Below are 19,772 nucleotides of genomic sequence, written 5' to 3' on the forward strand. Positions count from 1 at the left end.
TATGGTCATGCCTCGCTGGTCAATGATTTATTTTTATTGAATCTCAAACGTGATGTTACACATATTCATAGTGTGAATGCCAAAAGATGTAAGGTTGATAATGATAGTCCCACATACTTGTGGCACTGCCGCCTTGGTCATATTGGTGTCAAACGCATGAAGAAACTCCATGCAGATGGACCTTTGGAGTCTCTTGATTATGAATCATTTGACACGTGCGAACCATGCCTCCTGGGCAAGATGACCAAGACTCCGTTCTCCGGAATAATGGAGCGAGCAACCAACTTGTTGGAAATAATACATGCTGATGTATGCGGAACAATGAGCGTTGAGGCTCACGGTGGCTATCGTTACGTTCTCACCCTCACTAATGACTTAAGTAGATATGGGTATGTCTACTTAATGAAACACAAGTCTGAGACCTTTGAAAAGTTCAAGGAATTTCAGAGCGAGGTAGAGAATCAACGTGACAAGAAAATAAAGTTCTTATGATCTGATCGTGGAGGAGAATATTTGAGTCACGAGTTTGGCACGCACTTAAGGAAATGTGGAATTGTTTCACAAGCCTCCTGGAACACCTCAGCGTAATGGTGTGTCCGAACGTCGTAATCGCACTCTATTGGATATGGTGCGATCTATGATGTCTCTTACCGATCTACCGCTATCATTTTGGGGTTATGCTTTAGACACTGCCGCATTCACTTTAAATAGGGCACCGTCTAAATCCGTTGAGACGACACCGTATGAATTATGGTTTGGGAAGAAACCTAAGCTGTCATTTATGAAAGTTTGGGGATGTGATGCTTATGTCAAGAACTTCAACCTGAAAAGCTCGAACCCAAATCAGAAAAGTGCGTCTTCATAGGATACCCTAAGGAAACTATTTGGTATACCTTCTACCTCAGATCCGAAGGCAAGATCTTTGTTGCCAAGAATAGATCCTTTCTAGAGAAAGAGTTTCTCTCGAAAGAAGTAAGTGGGAGGAAATTAGAACTTGATGAGGTACCCCCTCTTGAACCTGAGAGTAGCGCAGCTCAGGAAGATGCTCCTGTGGTGCCTACACCGACAAGAGAGGAAGTTAATGATGATGATCAGAAACTTCGGGTCAAGTTGCTACTGGACTTCGTAGGTCCACGAGGACACGTTCCGCACCAGAGTGGTATGGCAACCTTGTCCTGGAAATCGTGTTGTTAGACAAGGTGAACCGTCGAACTATGAAGAAGCGATGGCGGGCCCGGATTCCAACAAATGGCTTGAAGCCATGAAATCCGAGATAGGATCCATGTATGAGAACAAAGTGGAATTTTGTGGACTTGCCCAATAATCGGCAAGCCATAGAGAATAAGTGGATCTTTAAGAAGAAGACTAACGCGGATGGTAATGTGACCGTCTATAAGGCTCAGCTTGTCGCTAAGGGTTATCGACAAGTTCAAGGAGTTGACTACGATGAGACCTTCTCACCCGTAGCGAAGCTGAAGTCCGTCTGAATCATGTTAGCAATTGCCGCATTCTATGATTATGAGATCTGGCAAATGGACGTCAAAACGGCATTCCTTAACAGTTTTCTTAAGGAAGAATTGTATATGATGCAGCCAGAAGGTTTTGTCGATTCTAAGAATGCTGACAAGGTATGCAAGCTCCAGCACTCCATCTATTGGATGGTGCAAGCATCTCGGAGTTGGAACATTCGCTTTGATGAAATGATCAAAGCGTTGGGTTTATACAGACTTATGGAGAGCCTGTATTTACAAGAAAGTGAGTGGGAGCTCTGTAGCATTTCTCATATTATATGTGGATGACATACTGTTGATGGGAAATGATATAGAACTTTTGGAAAGCATAAAGGCCTACTTGAATAAGTGTTTTTCAATGAAGGACCTTGGAGAAGCTGCTTACATATTAGGCATCAAGATCTATAGAGATAGATCGAGACGCCTCATTGGTCTTTCACAAAGCACATACCTTGACAAGATATTGAAGAAGTTCAATATGGATCAGTCCAAGAAGGGGTTCTTTCCAGTATTGCAAGGTGTGAGATTGAGCGTAGCTCAATGCCCGACATCGGCAGAAGAAAGAGAAAAGATGAGTGTCATCCCCTATGCCTCAGCCATAGGCTCTATTATGTGTGCCATGTTGTGTACCAGACCTGATGTGAACCTTGCCATAAGTTTGGTAGGGAGGTACCAAAGTGATCCTGGAATGGAACACTGGACAGCGGTCAAGAATATCCTGAAGTACTTGAGAAGGACTAAGGATATGTTTCTCGTTATGGAGGTGCCGAAGAGCTCGTCGTAAAGGGTTACGTCGATGCTAGCTTTGACACAGATCCGGATGACTCCAAGTCACAAACCAGATACGTGTATATTTTGAATGGTGGGGCAGTCAGCTGGTGCAGTTGCAAGCAAAGCATCGTGGAGGGATCTACATGTCAAGCAGAGTACATAGCTACTTCGAAAGCAGCAGGAAGGAGTCTGGATGAAGGAGTTTATCACCGACCTAGGAGTGATTCCCAATGCGTCCGGCCCGATGACTCTCTTCTGTGACAACACTGGAGCTATTGCCGTTGCCAAGGAGCCCAGGTTTCACAAGAAGACCAAGCACATCAAGCGCTGCTTCAACTCCATTCGTGAATATATTGAAGATGGAGACATAGATATTTGTAAAGTGCATACGGATCTGAATGTTGCCGATCCATTGACTAAACCTCTTCCGCGAGCAAAACATGATCAGCACCAGAACTCTATGGGTGTTCGATTCATCACAATGTAACTAGATTATTGATTCTAGTGCAAGTGGGAGACTGTTGGAAATATGCCCTAGAGGCAATAATAAAATGGTTATTATTATATTTCCTTGTTCATGATAATTGTCTATTTTTCATGCTATAATTGTATTAACCGGAAACCGTAATACATGTGTGACTGCATAGACCACAACATGTCCCTAGTGAGCCTCTAGTTAACTATCTCGTTGATCAATAGATGGTTGTGGTTTCCTGACCATGGACATTGGATGTCGTTGATAAAGGGATCACATCATTAGGAGAATGATGTGATGGACAAGACCCAGTCCTAAGCATAGCACAAGATCGTGTAGTTCGTTTGCTGGAGCTTTTCTAATGTCAAGTATCATTTCCTTAGACCATGAGATTGTGCAACTCCCGGATGCCGTAGGAATGCTTTGGGTGTATCAAACATCACAACGTAACTGGGTGACCATAAAGGTGCAGTACAGGTATCTCCGAAAGTGCCTGTTGGGTTGGCACGAATCGAGACTGGGATTTGTCACTCCCTGTGACGGAGAGGTATCTCTGGGCCCACTCAGTAATGCATCATCATAATGAGCTCAATGTGACTAAGGAGTTAGCCACGGGATCATGTGTTACGGAACGAGTAAAGAGACTTGCCGGTAACGAGATTGAACAAGGTATGGGGATACCGACAATCGAATCTCGGGCAATTAACATACCGATGGACAAAGGGAATTGTATACGGGATTGATTGAATCCCTGACATCGTGGTTCATCCGATGAGATCATCGTGGAACATGTGGGAGCCAATATGGGTATCCAGATCCCGCTATTGGTTATTGGCTGGGGAGGTGTCTCGGTCATGTCTACATGGTTCCCGAACCCGTAGGGTCTACACACTTAAGGTTCGGTGATGCTAAAGTTGTAATGGGAATTGTATGTGGTTACCGAAAGTTGTTCAGAGTCCCGGATGAGATCCCGGACGTCACGAGGAGTTCCGGAATGGTCGGGGGTGAAGATTTATATATGGGAAGTCCAGTTTCAGTCGCCGGAAAGGTTTCAGGGGTTATCGGTATTGTATCGGGACCACCGAAAGGGTTCCGGGGTCCACCGGGTGGGGCCACCTGCCCCGGGGGACCAAATGGGCTGAACATGGGTGGGAACCAGCCCCCTAGTGGGCTGGTGCGCCCCCCCCCCCAAGGGGCCCAAGGCGCCTAGGGTTAAAACCCTAGGGGTGGGAGCGCCCCCCTCCCACCAACTTGGGGGGCAAGCACCCCCCTTGGCAGCCCCCCTCTAGATGCATCTAGGGGGGCGGCCCCCTCTCCCCTTCACCCTATAAATAGAGGGGGTGGGAGGGCAGCCGCACCTCATCCCCTGGCGCGGTCCTTCCCCCTCCTACACCTCCTCCTCCTGCATTGAGCTTGGTGAAGCTCTGCCGGAGAACCACGAGCTCCACCACCACGCCGTCGTGTTACCGGAGTTCTCCCTCAGCTTCTCCTCTCCCCTTGCTGGATCAACAAGGAGGAGACGTCCCCGGGCTATACATGTGTTGAACGCGGAGGCACCATCCGTTCGGCGCTAGATCAGATCTTCCGCGATTTGAATCGCCGCGAGTACAACTCCATCAACCGCGTTCCTTGCAACGCTTCCGCTTAGCGATCTTCGAGGGTATGAAGATGCACTCCCTCTCTCTCGTTGCTAGCATCTTCTAGATTGATCTTGGTGACACGTAGGAACTTTTTTGAATTATTACTACGTTACCCAACATGGAGGTGGATAGGATGGGGCCTAAACAAGGGAATAAAACCCTCACTAGGAGTAAAAAATCTCAGCCCTGGTCGCGGTCGATGCGTCGGCACCTACAACCGTCATCGCCGCCACCACATGCACTACAACAAAGGCCTATGAGCGGTCTAGCCGTGGACCGCTGCCTCGTGTAGATGGGGGAGGGGAGTTGAGCATCCTTCGTACCTGTGAGGGGTCACAGGATCCAGTCGTGACGGTGGTGAGCCAATGCTCGTGGTTGATACCACTAGTGTGGCAAGGATTGGGGTAGCATGGTGGTGGAGCGGCCATCGGTGAGACCAAAGGGGCGATGAGAGAGTGAGCTGAGAATGGGGTTTGCACAGTGAGCCGATGAGAGGAGGTAAGGGAGGTAGTTATGTCGGATTCGAGACATCCCATCTGTCTCCCATGCTTCCCAGACGTGCATGGAAGAGGCACATGTGGATGTGGGTCACCTTAGCCTGGGTCTGGACAATGTCTGATTCGGTCGTTCGGACTCAGCCAAATGCAAGGGTGCTTTGAGGTTCATGCGGCCACGAATCTGATGCAGCCCAGGCAACTAAATAGGCCAAATATGCATCCCCAGGGACTGGACGGGCTGGATGCAGCCTACCAGTCATGCCATTATTCTGACATGCTATTGACGCTGCTATGCTCATGTGCTTTATTGTTCTTCCTTTTCACCGCTTTTTTATAAGGGGAAGGTCCCAGAAGGACCTAGAAATCCATTAGATAAGCTTGAAAGTATAAATTACATGAGGACCCAAAGAACTAGAAAATATATACTAGTACCTGAATCTTGCAGAAAAGACCCTGAACAGAGAAACTAGATCGTAATTGGGTCCAAAGTTGCTCCCGAACAAGACCAAACACTTCGATGCCAGGGGTGTGACCGCTTGATGCAACGAGTCCTCCATGGCACCATGCCATGGACACCATCCTGAAGCGCACTGCTTCCCTCTAGCCTCTGGCATCTTGGCCAGGAGGAATGAAATAGGCTGCCTTTCGACCAGAAAATACAATGACTCGTTGGAATAAGCCAACCATATTCCATGATGGGTGTCGAAGCTCCTCCAAATCCACTGTCGTTTAAGCTCTTAAACCCCATCTGCCGCATCCAGACTCCTTTGTAACCGTCCCTACCTTCCCATCATCGTGATATGATTAGCAACTGATAGCAATCTGGAGGCCCTCCACCAGAACAAGGCACACCTAGCTCACTGGAATGATAGATCCAACGAGAGTACGCACCAATAGCCCGAGCCATGTGCAAATCTCCTCCCAAGTTCCCTTCTGTCTCCATGAAGGCAAGAAGAAAGGAAAGGAATTCCCATCTGTCACCATGTACGTCAAACCTAAATTTGCTATGTACAAGAGCTACCCCACTCTTCTTCCTTACAATCTTCGATGGCAAAGTCGTTATAGAGGATAGGGCTTGGCTTGCGACAACTCTCAACGAGGGAGGAGGTGGGAGAAGAGGGGGAAAGGGGGAAGGCCTTGGGTAGTTTTGTTCCATTATCGTTGCTTTGCTTCTTGTTGTTCTTGCTGCGCTACTCCTTACTTGGTGTTAAAAATATGCCCTAGAGGCAATAATATTGTATTATTATATTTTTCATGTTCATAATTAAGAGTTCATATTCTATGCTAAAACTGCTATGATCCTGGAATGTGCAATTCAGTGGAAAACTCATATGCACGTGTGTTATGATAGGTAAAATATGATTCCTAGTCTCGCCTCTAAGACTAGCTCAAGTGTTGTTGGTGATCATGTTTTCTGGATCTTAAGATATCGTTAAGTGTAATGATAGTCCTAAAACAACTTCAGAATATGACGTTAGAAGAACGATCATATTGAATCAACCCAAACTTGTTTGTTATACTTTGAGGTAATATCTCAGAAGTCAAATGTTATAACATGGAGAGTTAATGTGTGATTTAGTTCCTTAGACCATGATAGTATCGTAGTCACTTCTTACCGTACGATGGACTTTGTGGTTGCTCAAACGTCATCTGTAACACGGTGATCATAACGACACCTTACAGGTTCATCAGAAAGTTTGGCAAGGGACTACATAGCTCGAGAGTGGGATTTGCTCCTCCGATGGTGGAGAGATATTCTTAGGGCCCTCTTGGTCTGACGGCATCCGTCGTCGTCTAGCCAGACACAGGTGATTATGTCACGGGCATCCGTCATCATCCCTAAGAGTATAGATGGCCGATATATACTTATTGCCTTAAGCACATGCAAAATGGCCGATGGAGTGTTGACATCGTCCTTAGAACCAAGTTGGTGCAAGTTATTTTTCGGCGTGTAAGCTTTGCCGAAAAACAGGGGGCATGTGTTGACATCAAATTTTGCCATGGCAAAACCATTGTTGAGATGGCTTCAAATGAAAATGTTTTCAACATGAAAATGTTCCGTATTGTTGAAGCAGACAACTTTTATGTTTAGGTCATTGCCATCCGACCTCATCTCAGGGGCCGAAACTGGGCTCTAAGTATTGGGATTAAGGGTTCTGGAGTATTGTTCGGCCGATTATTCCTTCAAGATGACCTCAGGTGAAAGAGTTATCTACATGAAATGACTTCATCTCGTCAATCCAATCAATTTTGATATATAAATCATTTCAATCTGAGGTCGTATGCGACCTATGGAGCCAAAATAAGATCATGCTGAAAAATCCCGTTGGGCAATCCGAGGTCTAGGCCATCCGAGGTCATGTGCAATCCAAGGTCACAGGAAATCCGAGATCATAAAATCTTAGGTCTCAAAATCCGAGGGAGGTGACAAGGAATTCTAAATCCGACTACGTCAGTTAAACCCCGACCAGAAGCTGAAAGATCCGTAAAGACATCCAAATGGCCTCAGATAAAAAAGTATTCAACACAAAGCGGTTAGCTTTTCTTTTGACAACGTCTCCATCCAAGGTAGTATATGGCCTGTAGAAACCAAAAACCGAACTGTTGTCTCATACCTAAATCCGAGTTCGGTTAAGTTTGAAGATTTTAGATGAAATTGGGAGTCCTTTTGTTTTGTACGGGAAGTCCAGACGCCTTTTATATATGTTGGAGATGACGGTCGATTAAACAACACACAATCGAACAAATCAATCTATTACTCCTTATGTTTATAAATATAAGTTTTTTAGAGATTTCAATACGAACTACATATGGATATATATAGACCTATTTTAGGGTGTGGATTCACCCATTTGGCCTCGTATGCAGTGCATATTGGAATCTCTAAAAAGACTTACATTTAGGAACAAAGGAAGTACTTTTTTGTGTTCATCTACTTTTTATCCCTCTCCCTTGTACTACCTCCGTCCTGGTTTATAGATCACCTTTGTAGTTTGTGCCAAATTTTGACCAAAGATTTAGCTAACAAAATATTAATGCATGTCAACAAAAATTATATCGTTGGATTCGTATTTGAACATAGTTTTTAATGATATAATTTTTTGTGACATGCATGAACATTTTGTTAGCTCAAGCTATAGTCAAAATTTGACACAAAATACAATGGGGACCAATAAACCAGGATGGAGGTAGTATCTTACTTCTCGGGTTTTTTAAATTGAAGGACAGAGACCCACGAGGCCCTAGGGCCGGTCAGATCGACCTTGGGCAGACCATACCCACTTAATCCCCCCTCCCCGCGGACGAGCGAGGCTTCGGGTCTACAAAAGCGCCTACTAAATTGCTTGCGTACCGCGCTTTCGGACAGGTCTCCTTTGTCATGAGCTACGATACATCATCTCCGGCGTCGAGAGTATACGGTGACGTATTTGTGTGCGAGCACCTAGCTCAAACATTCCCTAAGAAACCAGCTCGTTCTGTTACAGTACCCCAACCAAACACACAAATCACCCCAAAATCTACTACCTCATGACCTCAGTCAAACACTCAATCCTGACCGACGAAACAGTATCTCAAATCCAATTGAACATAATATCAACCAAACACTCTTAATCCTAACAGACTAGTATACAAATCATTGCTAAACTTCTCGACACATGAGACAGACTAGTACTCCCTCTGTAAAAGAAATATAAGAAAATTTAGATCACCAGAGAAAAATAAGAGCGTTCAGATTATTAAAGTAGTGATCCAAATACTTTTATATTTCTTTACGAAGGAAGTACAAAAGATCACTGCTAAACTTCTCGACACATGATAATCCAAGATTCCAAATTAATCTAACCATCTGAAGTCAAACTTCTCGATATTTGATGAAATATAGATAGAAAACTATGCTGATATCCACGTCAAATCTATACGGCACAAAAATATATTGTATGATTAACCTAATGAAACTAATTTATTGTTTTATATGTTACTACTAATAAAATTTCCCTATACGCTTAAAAGCATGCAAAGCACTATAACAAAGCAGTCAGATACATGATATAAAGCATCAACTTATTTGTGCAAAAGCACAAAACCGCGTCCAAATACAAACTGCCGAACACCCAAATTCGCTTACATCTCAACACCAACTCTCGAAACAAATACAACGTCCAGCCTTTCCTTTTTCAGATATACGGCACGGAAACTCTTCTTACCTACTTCTGCTGTCTTGTTACAGAAATTGGTAGAGAAGAAGCACACCACTCACGCAGATCCAGCTCGGTTCTTTCACTAAAAACCACCGAACGAGCACAATCCCCTGCAGACAGTCCACATCGAGTACAGAACTTTTTCTTCCTCGAGCGACCATGGTAGCTTAGCCAGCCACGACAAAACTGATTCAACAACCAACTGCAAAAATGTAAAAAAGGAGGGTGAGAACATCCTTGAGCTAGCTAGGCATGGACACCATTCCCATTGGGATAGTATGTTCCATTCGCTACACCATTGGCAAGCTTCTTCGCATGCCCGTTTGTGTTTTGGTGTGCAGCCGGCGTGTATGGACCATTGCTGAATTGATGTTTGCCAGGAATCACATGGCCATTGGAGCAGCCCTGCAGCACCTTGTCCAATTGCCCAGATGAGGCGGCGATTAGGCCTAAAATGCAAACGAGGATTAACATATGGTTTTTAAGCACATGTTTCCATTTCAAAGCATGATAGGGCAAATGTTCCTCAACAGGTGAACAGACATCAAACAGCTTACCAACAAATAGTGGAGAAGGTTTCGCAGGTCTTGACTTGAATTCAGGATGAAACTGTGCGCCAATGAAATACTGGTGATTGGGTATCTCAATTATCTAGAAAATTAGCAACTTGATCAAGGCGTGAATGTTTATGAAATGAAAGATTCTCAAGCAAGTCATGGTTTTAGTCAAACCTCCATTCTCCTGTCACTCTCATCTTTGCCAACAAACTTAAGTCCAGCGTTTTCAAACTCTGGCACCATATCAGGATTCACCTGTGAAGAGGAACATGTTTCAGACCAACGTGAACAGGCAAGAACTTAATGTACTCGTATGTTCATCACAGCTATAAACACACAATTATTAAAGCCGGACCTCATATCTGTGCCGGTGCCTCTCATCGACATAATCCGCATTTCCATACCTAAAAAAAAGTGAGAAAGCTCACAACTATGTAAGGAGAATGCTAATAAAATGAAACCTAGGCATAGGGAAATGATTATGGAGAAGGGACTATATACACTCACAATTTAGCTGACTTGCAATCAGCAACCTTGAAGAATGTCCTCCTTGATCCTAGGCGCATTGTGCCACCCATATGTGTTTTGGAACCCTAAAACAAAAACGAATAGAAATCTAACTCCAAGGTATGGATGGAACTGATAAAAAGTTGCTTTGTTACCATTAATTTTTATGGCAACCAGCGTGATCATTAATAACAGAAGTTGTGAATTTCACAAAATAATTACCTCAGGCATAAAAATAACACATGGGGTCTTGGCATTGGGGTCAAATTCAGTGCTGTTCGCATGAGGGAGATTCATGACATGCCTAGCAAACTCTACGACAGCCATCTGCATTCCAAGACATATACCAAGATATGGTACATTGTTTTCACGGGCATACTTAGCAGCCAGAATTTTTCCTTGAACACCTCTATCTCCAAAGCCACCAGGTACTAAAATGCCATCAGCACTCTGAAATGAAAGACCTTTAGATAATCATGGTGGAAATTAAAATTTTACACGTGGCACCATTCAGCTTCGAGTGTAGAACATTTTTGGTGGTGAAAAGTCCTCACCTTCAATAAATTCCAAGCTGCTTTGTAAGCATCAGGTGCCTAAGAAGAAGAAAAAAAGGGTCGTGTAAGAAAAGAAAACAGCCCAGATCGAACAGATAGAACAATAGGAGACTGCCAAACCTCAATTTTGGTAGAGTCCTCAAGATCTGTAGAAGCAACCCAATCAACAACAAGCTTTCTGTGGCAATAAACTGAAGCATGCAAGAGGGCCTACAATTGTGCAATTGCATCGGATTCGACTGTTAGACACTAGCAAACATTTAGAAGGCATAAAAGGCTAGTATAGCTGTGCAAATCTAACTCACTTTCAACACAGAGAGATAGGAATCAGATAGACCAGTGTACTTCCCAACCATAGCAATGCGTACCTGAAATGAAACCATTAGTCACTTGGAACTACTAAGAATAAAAAGACTTGAGGGCAACAGCCAACAATCAAAGTGGGAAAAACTAACAATATCCTGAAGGGTGTCAAACATAGTAGCTCTTGCAACCCATTCATCCAACTTTGGCTCACGAGGAAAGCTGTAAATGTGTACACATAAATATTTATTGCACTGACACACTACAGCTTGAACAAAAACGTACTGACTAGATATTTATAGGCAAACCTTTCAAGGTTCAGAACTTTAAGAATAGCTTCATGCGCCTTTTGGTCCTATGGGACAAAATAGGATTCAGCACTAAACAGATGTTGAGGAAACAAAAATGAATTACTACAGAGGATGAGATGTGCTATACCCGTAGCAACAAAGGAATACGCCAAATATTGGAAACATCATACAGAGTGACAATGTTTGCTGCCTACAGAACAAATTTGTTCATGGGCTATCAGGGGAAATTAGCTACCAAGAATATGAAGCAATCACTAACAATAACATTTACAGTTCAATTACCGGCACATGGCAGAACTGGGAGAGTTTCTCTTTCACATTTTCTTCCAGTTCCTGTCAAATACAAGTGCGAAAAATGAGATTAACAATACAAACAAATATAAGTAACATACAACATCAAAGTAAATAAGGGCTAACTGACCTTTGTACTGCGACAAGCTAAAATATTTGGGGTGAGGCCAAGTCCCCTTAAACCACGCACACTGTGTTGAGTCGGCTTGGTTTTCTATCGAAGTAAATAAGAAACGACGAATATTAGGCAGTGACATTAAAATGATTTTATTCACATATTAAGATATACTACCTCTGTAATCTTTTATAAGACCACAGTGACCTAAAACGTCTTATAAAAGTTTACAGAGGGAGTACATCATAAAACAATAAACCAGGGATTTTGGCTACCTGTTCACCAACAACATTCAGAACTGGAACAAGACTGACATGCACCAAACAGAAGTTACCAGGTCCTGGCAACCAAAATAATATCCAAAAGAAGATAAGTTCCCTCTAACCCAGGAAAGACAGTACAGTTTTTTATGTATCAATATAAATGTGTAAGTTCCTCACCAACACGATACGAGAATTGACCCAAAGCCTCAATAAATGGCATAGATTCAATATCACCTGTAGCAGTAGTGACAACATAATCAAGCCACAGACATCAGCTAATCAACATAAATAAACAAATAAAATAACTAATTATCTCATGCCCACCAATTGTTCCACCCAGTTCGATCACACAGACATCAGCTGGTCCGTCCATGCCATCCACAGGTATCATAGCAACCCGCTCGATCCAGTCTTGTATGGCATTTGTAATGTGTGGCACAACCTTGATGATTGATTGGTTTAATGATAAGCACTTGAAGAAACATACATACAGTAGTTACCAGGAAAAAAAATGGTGTGCATAATGTGGTCCTCACCTGGACAGTCTTTCCCAGGTATTCCCCTTTCCTCTCCTTGTCAATAACAGACTGTCATGAACAAAAAAAAGCAAATAAGAAATTTCAGAACAGCTTGGTATGAAAAGCTTTAGCTTCAGATGTTGTAACAAATTACTCTGTTATCCCTGGCTTTCTGACTGAGATTATTCGGTCGGAGAAGCTTTCGCTTAATGAATAAAAGCCGAAAGGAGAAAGCTCTAAAAAAAAAACTGTATTCACCATGTCACATATTAGACATGCTAGTGCCCATATATATCCTTGTTCAATAGCACTCCCTCCATTCACAAATATAAGATGTTTTGGATATTTCAATATGGACTACATACGGACTGAAATGAGTGAACAAACACACTAAACCGTGTCTATATACATCCGATTCAGAAAAAAGTTACTAGACATCTTATATTTGTGAACGGAGGGAGTACTATAAATTCTCTTCATTCTTAATGTACTCTACACTCTAGTGACATAACACAACAAATACATCCTTTTCCTTCCTATGAAGTACAAGTATATCAACGTCAACATCGACTGAAACGTTTAACAATTGTTGAATGTTTGGATGCCCAAGAACTGAGGGTGTGGCTTTAAATACGCACTGTTCCTGCAGACCCGAAAGCCATATAGATAAAGTTTTAGAATGAGAAAATAATTAGCTTACCTGGTAGATCTTTCCAGTAGTTATATTATTGTCCCAGGTGAGTTTAATATCAAGAAACCTCTCATAATTCCCAAGATCCAAGTCCACCTGCAAGATGCACAAGACAATACTTGATGAGGTGAGCAAACATTCCCTAGCCATTGTCACACTTGGACTTGGTCCTATGTCAGTACCTCGCCACCATCATCTAACACAAACACTTCACCGTGTTCGAACGGGGACATAGTCCCAGCATCAGTGTTGAGGTAAGGATCTGCATATTGAGATAAAGCAAATATAAAATGTCAAGCTCATGAGGCCAAAAGCAAGCAACTAGGAGCAATCGAGCAAGTATTAGCTGGCCTGCCGCCACCAGTTCTACAAGGCAAAAGGAACAATCAAGGCCCAAGTGCCGCAATGGTACAGGAAGCCACAAGGCTACAAGATTACAACAGCAAAAACAAAGCAGTGTTTAGGTGATACTGGATAAGAATAACTAGGAGCAAACAAAACATGTAGTATGACAATGAATCAAGTCAAATTCCAACACGCTAAGCTGGCATCTAATGGTTCGTGACACGGCCATATATAAATCAGCATATTCTAAACAACATCCGTGAGGCCTGCAGAGCACGAGGCATCTCAAAGACAAATACGAGGGGAGGGGGAACCCAGTCTTTTTCACACCACCGGTTCCAACTTTCCTACCACGGACACAAATGGATGAAAACATATCAGCTCAAATCTGAGAGTTTGTTCAGATATTTGGGAACTCGCCAAGTAACTTGCAGAGATCATTGTCCGGAAATATTGGCCTCAGATTCAGGGGCGAATCTACGTACTGGGTTGTGGGGGCGAATGCCCCCACTCGTTTTTTGGGCCCTTTTATACCAGGCCCAGTATGTCCAATGTTGCCCCCGCTCAGCTCAAGGTGTTTGCCCCCTCTACTCAGTTTTCTGTCATATATTTCAAGCCCACGTCCATGTATAGGAAATAATAGCTAGCCCAGCAGCCCATCTAAATAGAATACAAGCAGGCTGCTGCCCAATTTGCTGGAAACGCACATCGCCTTCGGGAAATCAGGAGATCACGAGTTCGCCGCCTGCCGCCTTGACTGATTGACGCATCGAAGCCGCCGACGCTTGCAGTCCACGGCTGTACGCGGCACCTACACTACACGACGCCACTCCGGCGGCCATCCTCGATTCGCAGTTTCGCACGGTGCACGTCGTTCGGGTCCGGCCGTTCTGCACCGGCAGGAAAGAATCTGTGGACGCTGTCGCGCTGATCAATCAAGGTAAGCCCTAGGTTCAGTTTTCTTGGCCTTTTCCTTCTAATTTCTATATCTTTATTTTGTTCAGTAGTAAATGTATCAAATATCCTGTGTACATATATAGATTGTAAATTTGTAATGTATGAATTGATAATTAGGTTGACTGAACCTTGCTAAACGCCTAAATCTACTAATTTTGTATGAACAAGTTTGAAATCGTTGGAGTAGAATAAAGCCTATGGTGATATTTCACCTTCTGGTATTATGATTTATTTACTGTTCAACTATTTGGCATTGACAGGAAAGCTAATGGAGAGATTTTTTGCAAAGTCGACGACTGGTAGTATGCCTGAAATAGTTGATCTGGACAAGCTTACTCGGGATCCATCTAAAAGGAAGAGACTTACAGATTTTAATGTCAATCAGCATGAGGAGATTAGGAGAAAGTACCTGGCATGGGGGGCATATCAACCTTGTCCCTCCAAGTTTAAACCGAGATGGATTGGTAAGAGTAAGCGGTATTTTAATCCCGAATGGTATGATCTGCATCGTAATTGGCTAGAGTACAGTGAGGTAGAGGACGAGGCATATTGCTTGTACTGCTATTTGTTTAGGGACAACATTAAAGGTAACAAACCTGGCCATGATGCATTTGTGGTTGATGGCTTTGTCAACTGGAAGAAGGCAATAGAGAGATTTGCAACTCATGTGGGCGATCGTGATAGTTTTCATAACAAGGCACTAAAGAAATGTGAGGATCTAATGAGAACAGAACAATCAATTCCTGTAGCCTTGTATAAACAGACCGACCTTGAGAAGAATGAGCATCTTATCCGGTTAAATGCTGCAATTGATGTATGCAGATACTTGTTGCATCAAGGACAACCTTTTCGTGGCCATGATGAGTCAAAAGAGTCTACAAATAAAGGTAACTACAGGGAGTTGATGGATTATACAATTATGCACAATGATGTTATAGCCAAAGCATTCAAAAATGCTCCACTTAATAATCAGTTACTGTCTTCAACAATTCAGAAGGATATTACTGAGTGCTTTGCAGAAGAAGTATTGAGTTGTATTTTGAAGGAGCTTGACAATGGCGTGTTCAGCTTATTAGTTGATGAATGTCGTGATGTTTCCGACAAAGAGCAAATGGCAGTGGTTCTACGCTATGTAGATACATGTGGGCTATCAAATGAGAGGTTTGTTGGTGTTCTTCATGTGGAGGAAACAACATCTGCTTATCTCAAGTCTAAAATTGATTTTATAATTGCAAAGCTTGGCTTGAGTCTACAACAAGTGAGAGGACAAGGTTATGATGGGGCCAGTAATATGGCAGGTGAGTTTAATGGTTTGCAAACCAAGATTATGAGGGAGAACAGCTCAGCTTATTACGTACATTGTTTTGCTCATAAACTTAACTTGGTTGTTGTGGCCATTGCAAAAAAGATATTTGATGTTGGAGATTTCTTTGATATGATATCATTATTGGTGAATGTCGTTGGATCATCTTGCAAGAGAAAGGATAAACTTCGAGAGAACCATCGAGAAGAAGTGAGGAAAGCAATTGGTAAGGGAGAGATTGCTACAGGGTCCGGATTAAACCAGGAGCTTTCTCTTCAAAGACCAGGAGATACAAGATGGAATTCTCACTATACCACTTTGTCAAGTTTGTCGAAGATGTTTACCTCGGTGATAAAAGTTCTAGAGTATGTGGAGGAAGAGGGCTCAGATGCTACTAAGCAACGTCAAGCCAGTGGTCTTCTAAAATATTAACGGTCATTTGATTCTGCATTCTTTCTACACATGATGATGATTATATTAGCTTTAACAAATGGGCTGTCAAAAACATTTCAGAGAAAGGATATGGACATTGTAAATGCTATATCAGATGTGGAATCTGTTAAGCGAGAGCTAGATAAGCTTAGATCTCAACATGGATGGAATTCTCTCCTGAGCAAGGTATGTTCTTTTTGCGACAAGAATGATATCTCAGTTGTGGACATGGAAAAGGAGTACGTAAATCCAAAGAAGCCAAGGCAGAGGACTGGCATTAATAATGAGCATCATTATAGAGTTGATTGTTTTTTTGCTGTCTTGGATTTATTGGCAGAAGAACTAAATCGCAGATTCAATGAGGTAAACAATGAGTTGCTTTGTTGTATGTCTGCTTTCAACCCAAGCGGTCAGTTTAGTCACTATGATCATGAGAAGTTGTTGAAGTTGGCTAAGTTTTATCCTAATGACTTTAGTGATACTGAGTTGGAGCATCTTGAGAAGGAGCTTTGCCTGTACATAGATAATGTACGCAATGATACAAGATTTGCTAGCTTGGAAACTATCAATGATCTGGCTAAACTGATGGTATCTACGAAGAAGCACTTTTCTTATCCTCTTGTCTATCGACTTTTGAAATTAGTACTGACTCTTCCTGTTGCCACTGCAACCGTTGAGAGATGCTTCTCCGCAATGAAGCTTGTGAAGAATGCTTTACGTAACAAGATGGGTGATGATTATTTGAGCAATAGCCTTATTTGCTTCGTAGAAAAGGAAATGCTAGATAATATTATTAATGAGGTGATAGTTAAACGCTTTCATGCGAAAAGCCGACGTGGGATGAAACGGAAGGAGGTAATGTTCTCAAGCTTATTTTATTTATTTATCAGTATTTACATTCTCTCATATTTAAAGATGTTTCTTTTTCATGCAGCTTGAAGCTTAGAAATTTGGGGCGTATGAATAAAAAGGAACGACATATTGATTTCTCAAGTTTTTGTGCCTTAAGTGGTTAGTTTACATTTACTTTGGGAATGAACTTTTCATAAGTATATTCATGAAATATATGACTTTGCTTCTTACACACTATATATGTGCTTGTGTGGTTGGGATTTTAAGTGATCTAGCCATTAGTTCGTATATACTCCCTCTGTCCCAAAATATAAGAACGTTTTTAACACTACACTAGTGTCAAAAACGTTCTTACATTATGGGACGGAGCGAGTAGTTCTCTGGAAAAAAAAATTATACTACATCTTTGCCCCCTCTCGCATTTCATCCTGGCTCCGCCCCTGCTCAGATTGCACAGGCATAAGTGCTAGACAGTGAAGGAAAAGTCAGAAGCTTTCTTTCATGGGCCACCATTGTTCAGTTGAGACCTCAAACATTTATTCCTCGCCCCAAATCAGCACCGCGTAAAAGATCTTAGTAGCCCCCCGAAAATGGTCTGCTACTAAAGTAGAAACCGGGACCGAGGTCCTTTGCTGGTCTAAAAGCTCTCTCCCACTAGGCCACTGAAGCAATCTCTTCAAAAGGATGATATAATAAAATCTGTCTCTCACGCGCGCAGAAGCCAAAGATTGGCAAGGTAATCAACATCACATATCCACTCCTACACCACGACCCCTAAAACCCCGGGCGGAATGTTCGAACGAGGGGCTTTCCACCAGACCCAGCCAAGAATCCCGGGGCGGGGCCTCCCTGCACCTACTCCCACCCGCATCCTTGAGCCGCACGAATCGCTCCAAAAAGGGAAATGAAATCGTAACCAAAGCAAATCAAATCTTTCCCCGGAAATCGGATCGAGGGCGGGCGCGAGAACCACAAAGCCAACTCCCTCCCGGTAAACCCCAAACAGCGCCTTTTCAGGAGCCTGAAAAGGCGGTTTCTTGAACACGAGGAAGGAAAGCATCGCACGGCCGGCGGCGGGCACGTACCGATCTTGATGGACGTAATGCGGAGACCGCACGCCTTGAGGACGACGCCGATGCTGCTGGCTGTGACGCCCTTGCCGAGGCCGCTCACAACACCACCGGTGACCAGCACGTACTTCATCTCGCCGGGAATCTCTGGTCAATCCGCCGCCGCCACCGCCGCCTCCTCCTCCCGAATCCTTCTGCACCCCAAGCCCGGCTGGCGCGCGTGCTCTTGGGCTGGGCCGGTTTGGTGTTTATGAGCGCTCGCGCGCGGACAGTGGAGAAGGTTTTAGCAGGTGACTGGGGTAGCGCGCAGCCGTTTGGGAGGGGAGGAGGAAGGAACCGGGGGGAGGCAATGAAGGCGCAGGGGATAGAGAGCCACGAGGGAGAAGGGCTTTGGACTATTTATATTCCGTCATTTTTCTTTCCTCACCCTCTCGTTTACTTAATCTTCCATATGTCGGGGTTATGTTTACATGCGTGGTATAGACAGTTTCTTTCGTCTTCAATCTGTTCATTTCCAATCCGAATCGACACCGGTACGAGAAAAAGATGGATTGTACGCTACTGATAAAGGTTGCACCCTAAATAGCATTCTAAAAATGGTTAATAGGTAAACAACATCATATTCAGATTGTACACATTTTTTAATCAGATTTCATGTATTACATATCAAAATTGAATTTAGGGTTTAAAAGATATGAATATTTTCTAAATGCACCCTAAATAGCATTCTAAAAATGGTTAACAGGTAAAACAACATCATATTCAGATTGTACACCTTTTTCTAATCAAATACCGTAAATAACATGTCAAAAAGATAGGATTTTAAAAATATGAGTATTTTTAAAAGCCATTTGAATGTGCCCAAATAATATATGTAACATTATTTTTAAATGGACTGCGGGTTGATTAACCAAAACATCAAGGGGTATTCCGCAAAAAGTGAAACATTTTCCTTGACTCACTTAAAAACGGGTTGATTAACAGATATATCATGGGATTCTCTACAAAAAGTGAAACATTTTTGGAAACCCCTCTAATATTCCGTTTAATCAACCTGTTGTCCTGTTTTAAATGAGTCCAGAAAAAGGTTTTAGTTATTACAGAAAACCCCCTGATATTTTGGTAAATTTAACCCGCAATCTAGAAAATAACATTATATTTTTTTACGCATATTCAAAAGCTTTTAAAAAAAGTATCCAGCTGCATCACAGATTGAGAGGGGGAGAGACGAGTGGGTAGCCGTGCTGGTTTGGGGGTGGGTGCGAGTAGAGGGAGAAGAAAGAACGAGATGCCCTACATCATCTAGCCAATTTGGAGGAATGACCACGTTCGGCATATCTGATCTATATCTATATCTATAGCTAATAATAAAGGAAGGTGTGTTTCTCGTATCTTTTAAACCCCGAGTCCAACTTTGATATGTTACATATGGAATTTGACTAGAAAAATGTGTAGAATCTAATATGATGTTGTTTTACCTGTTAATCATTTTTTTAAATGCTATCTACGGTGCAATCTTTATCATTAGCGCATGATCCGTCTTTCTTTCGTATGGTGTTTATCCAGATTGGAAATGAACACCTCAGCAAGACAAGATTGGAGACGAAAGA

At 42.8% G+C, this 19,772-nt stretch overlaps 1 protein-coding gene across 2 annotated transcripts; it reads right to left on the reverse strand.

Moving 5' to 3' along the window:
- Positions 1-8,935: 8,935 nt before the first annotated feature.
- On the reverse strand, positions 8,936-18,542 carry LOC123078573 (CTP synthase). 2 transcript variants are annotated; one of them, XM_044501124.1, is made up of 22 exons: positions 18,178-18,542; positions 13,386-13,465; positions 13,213-13,299; positions 12,531-12,581; positions 12,319-12,436; positions 12,172-12,228; positions 12,007-12,071; positions 11,747-11,830; positions 11,608-11,658; positions 11,453-11,515; positions 11,323-11,369; positions 11,167-11,236; positions 11,017-11,079; positions 10,832-10,921; positions 10,712-10,750; positions 10,380-10,607; positions 10,158-10,243; positions 10,006-10,054; positions 9,825-9,905; positions 9,651-9,744; positions 9,390-9,542; positions 8,936-9,295 (listed from the first exon to the last, which is right to left on the reverse strand). In XM_044501124.1, exons 1-22 carry the CDS (start codon positions 18,293-18,295, stop codon positions 9,285-9,287), a joined length of 1,785 nt encoding a protein of 594 aa, XP_044357059.1. In that variant the 5' UTR covers positions 18,296-18,542; the 3' UTR covers positions 8,936-9,284. The 2 variants fall into 2 exon arrangements, with proteins under 2 accessions (XP_044357059.1, XP_044357058.1); XM_044501123.1 differs by having other exon boundaries at positions 8,936-9,542; positions 18,178-18,541.
- Positions 18,543-19,772: the final 1,230 nt, after the last annotated feature.

The sequence above is a fragment of the Triticum aestivum genome, chromosome 3D (genome assembly GCF_018294505.1).
Source record: "Triticum aestivum cultivar Chinese Spring chromosome 3D, IWGSC CS RefSeq v2.1, whole genome shotgun sequence".
Taxonomy (NCBI): Eukaryota; Viridiplantae; Streptophyta; class Magnoliopsida; order Poales; family Poaceae; genus Triticum; species Triticum aestivum.

Coding starts and splice junctions, on each gene's coding strand:
- LOC123078573 (XM_044501123.1), bottom strand. CDS start 18,295: ATGAAGTACGTGCTGGTCACCGGTGGTGTTGTGAGCGGCCTCGGCAAG. Junction 11,659..11,746: donor TAGCTTGTCGCAGTACAAAG/GTCAGTTAGCCC, acceptor TGTATTTGACAG/GAACTGGAAGAAAATGTGAA. Junction 10,751..10,831: donor AGGACTCTACCAAAATTGAG/GTTTGGCAGTCT, acceptor TCTTCTTCTTAG/GCACCTGATGCTTACAAAGC.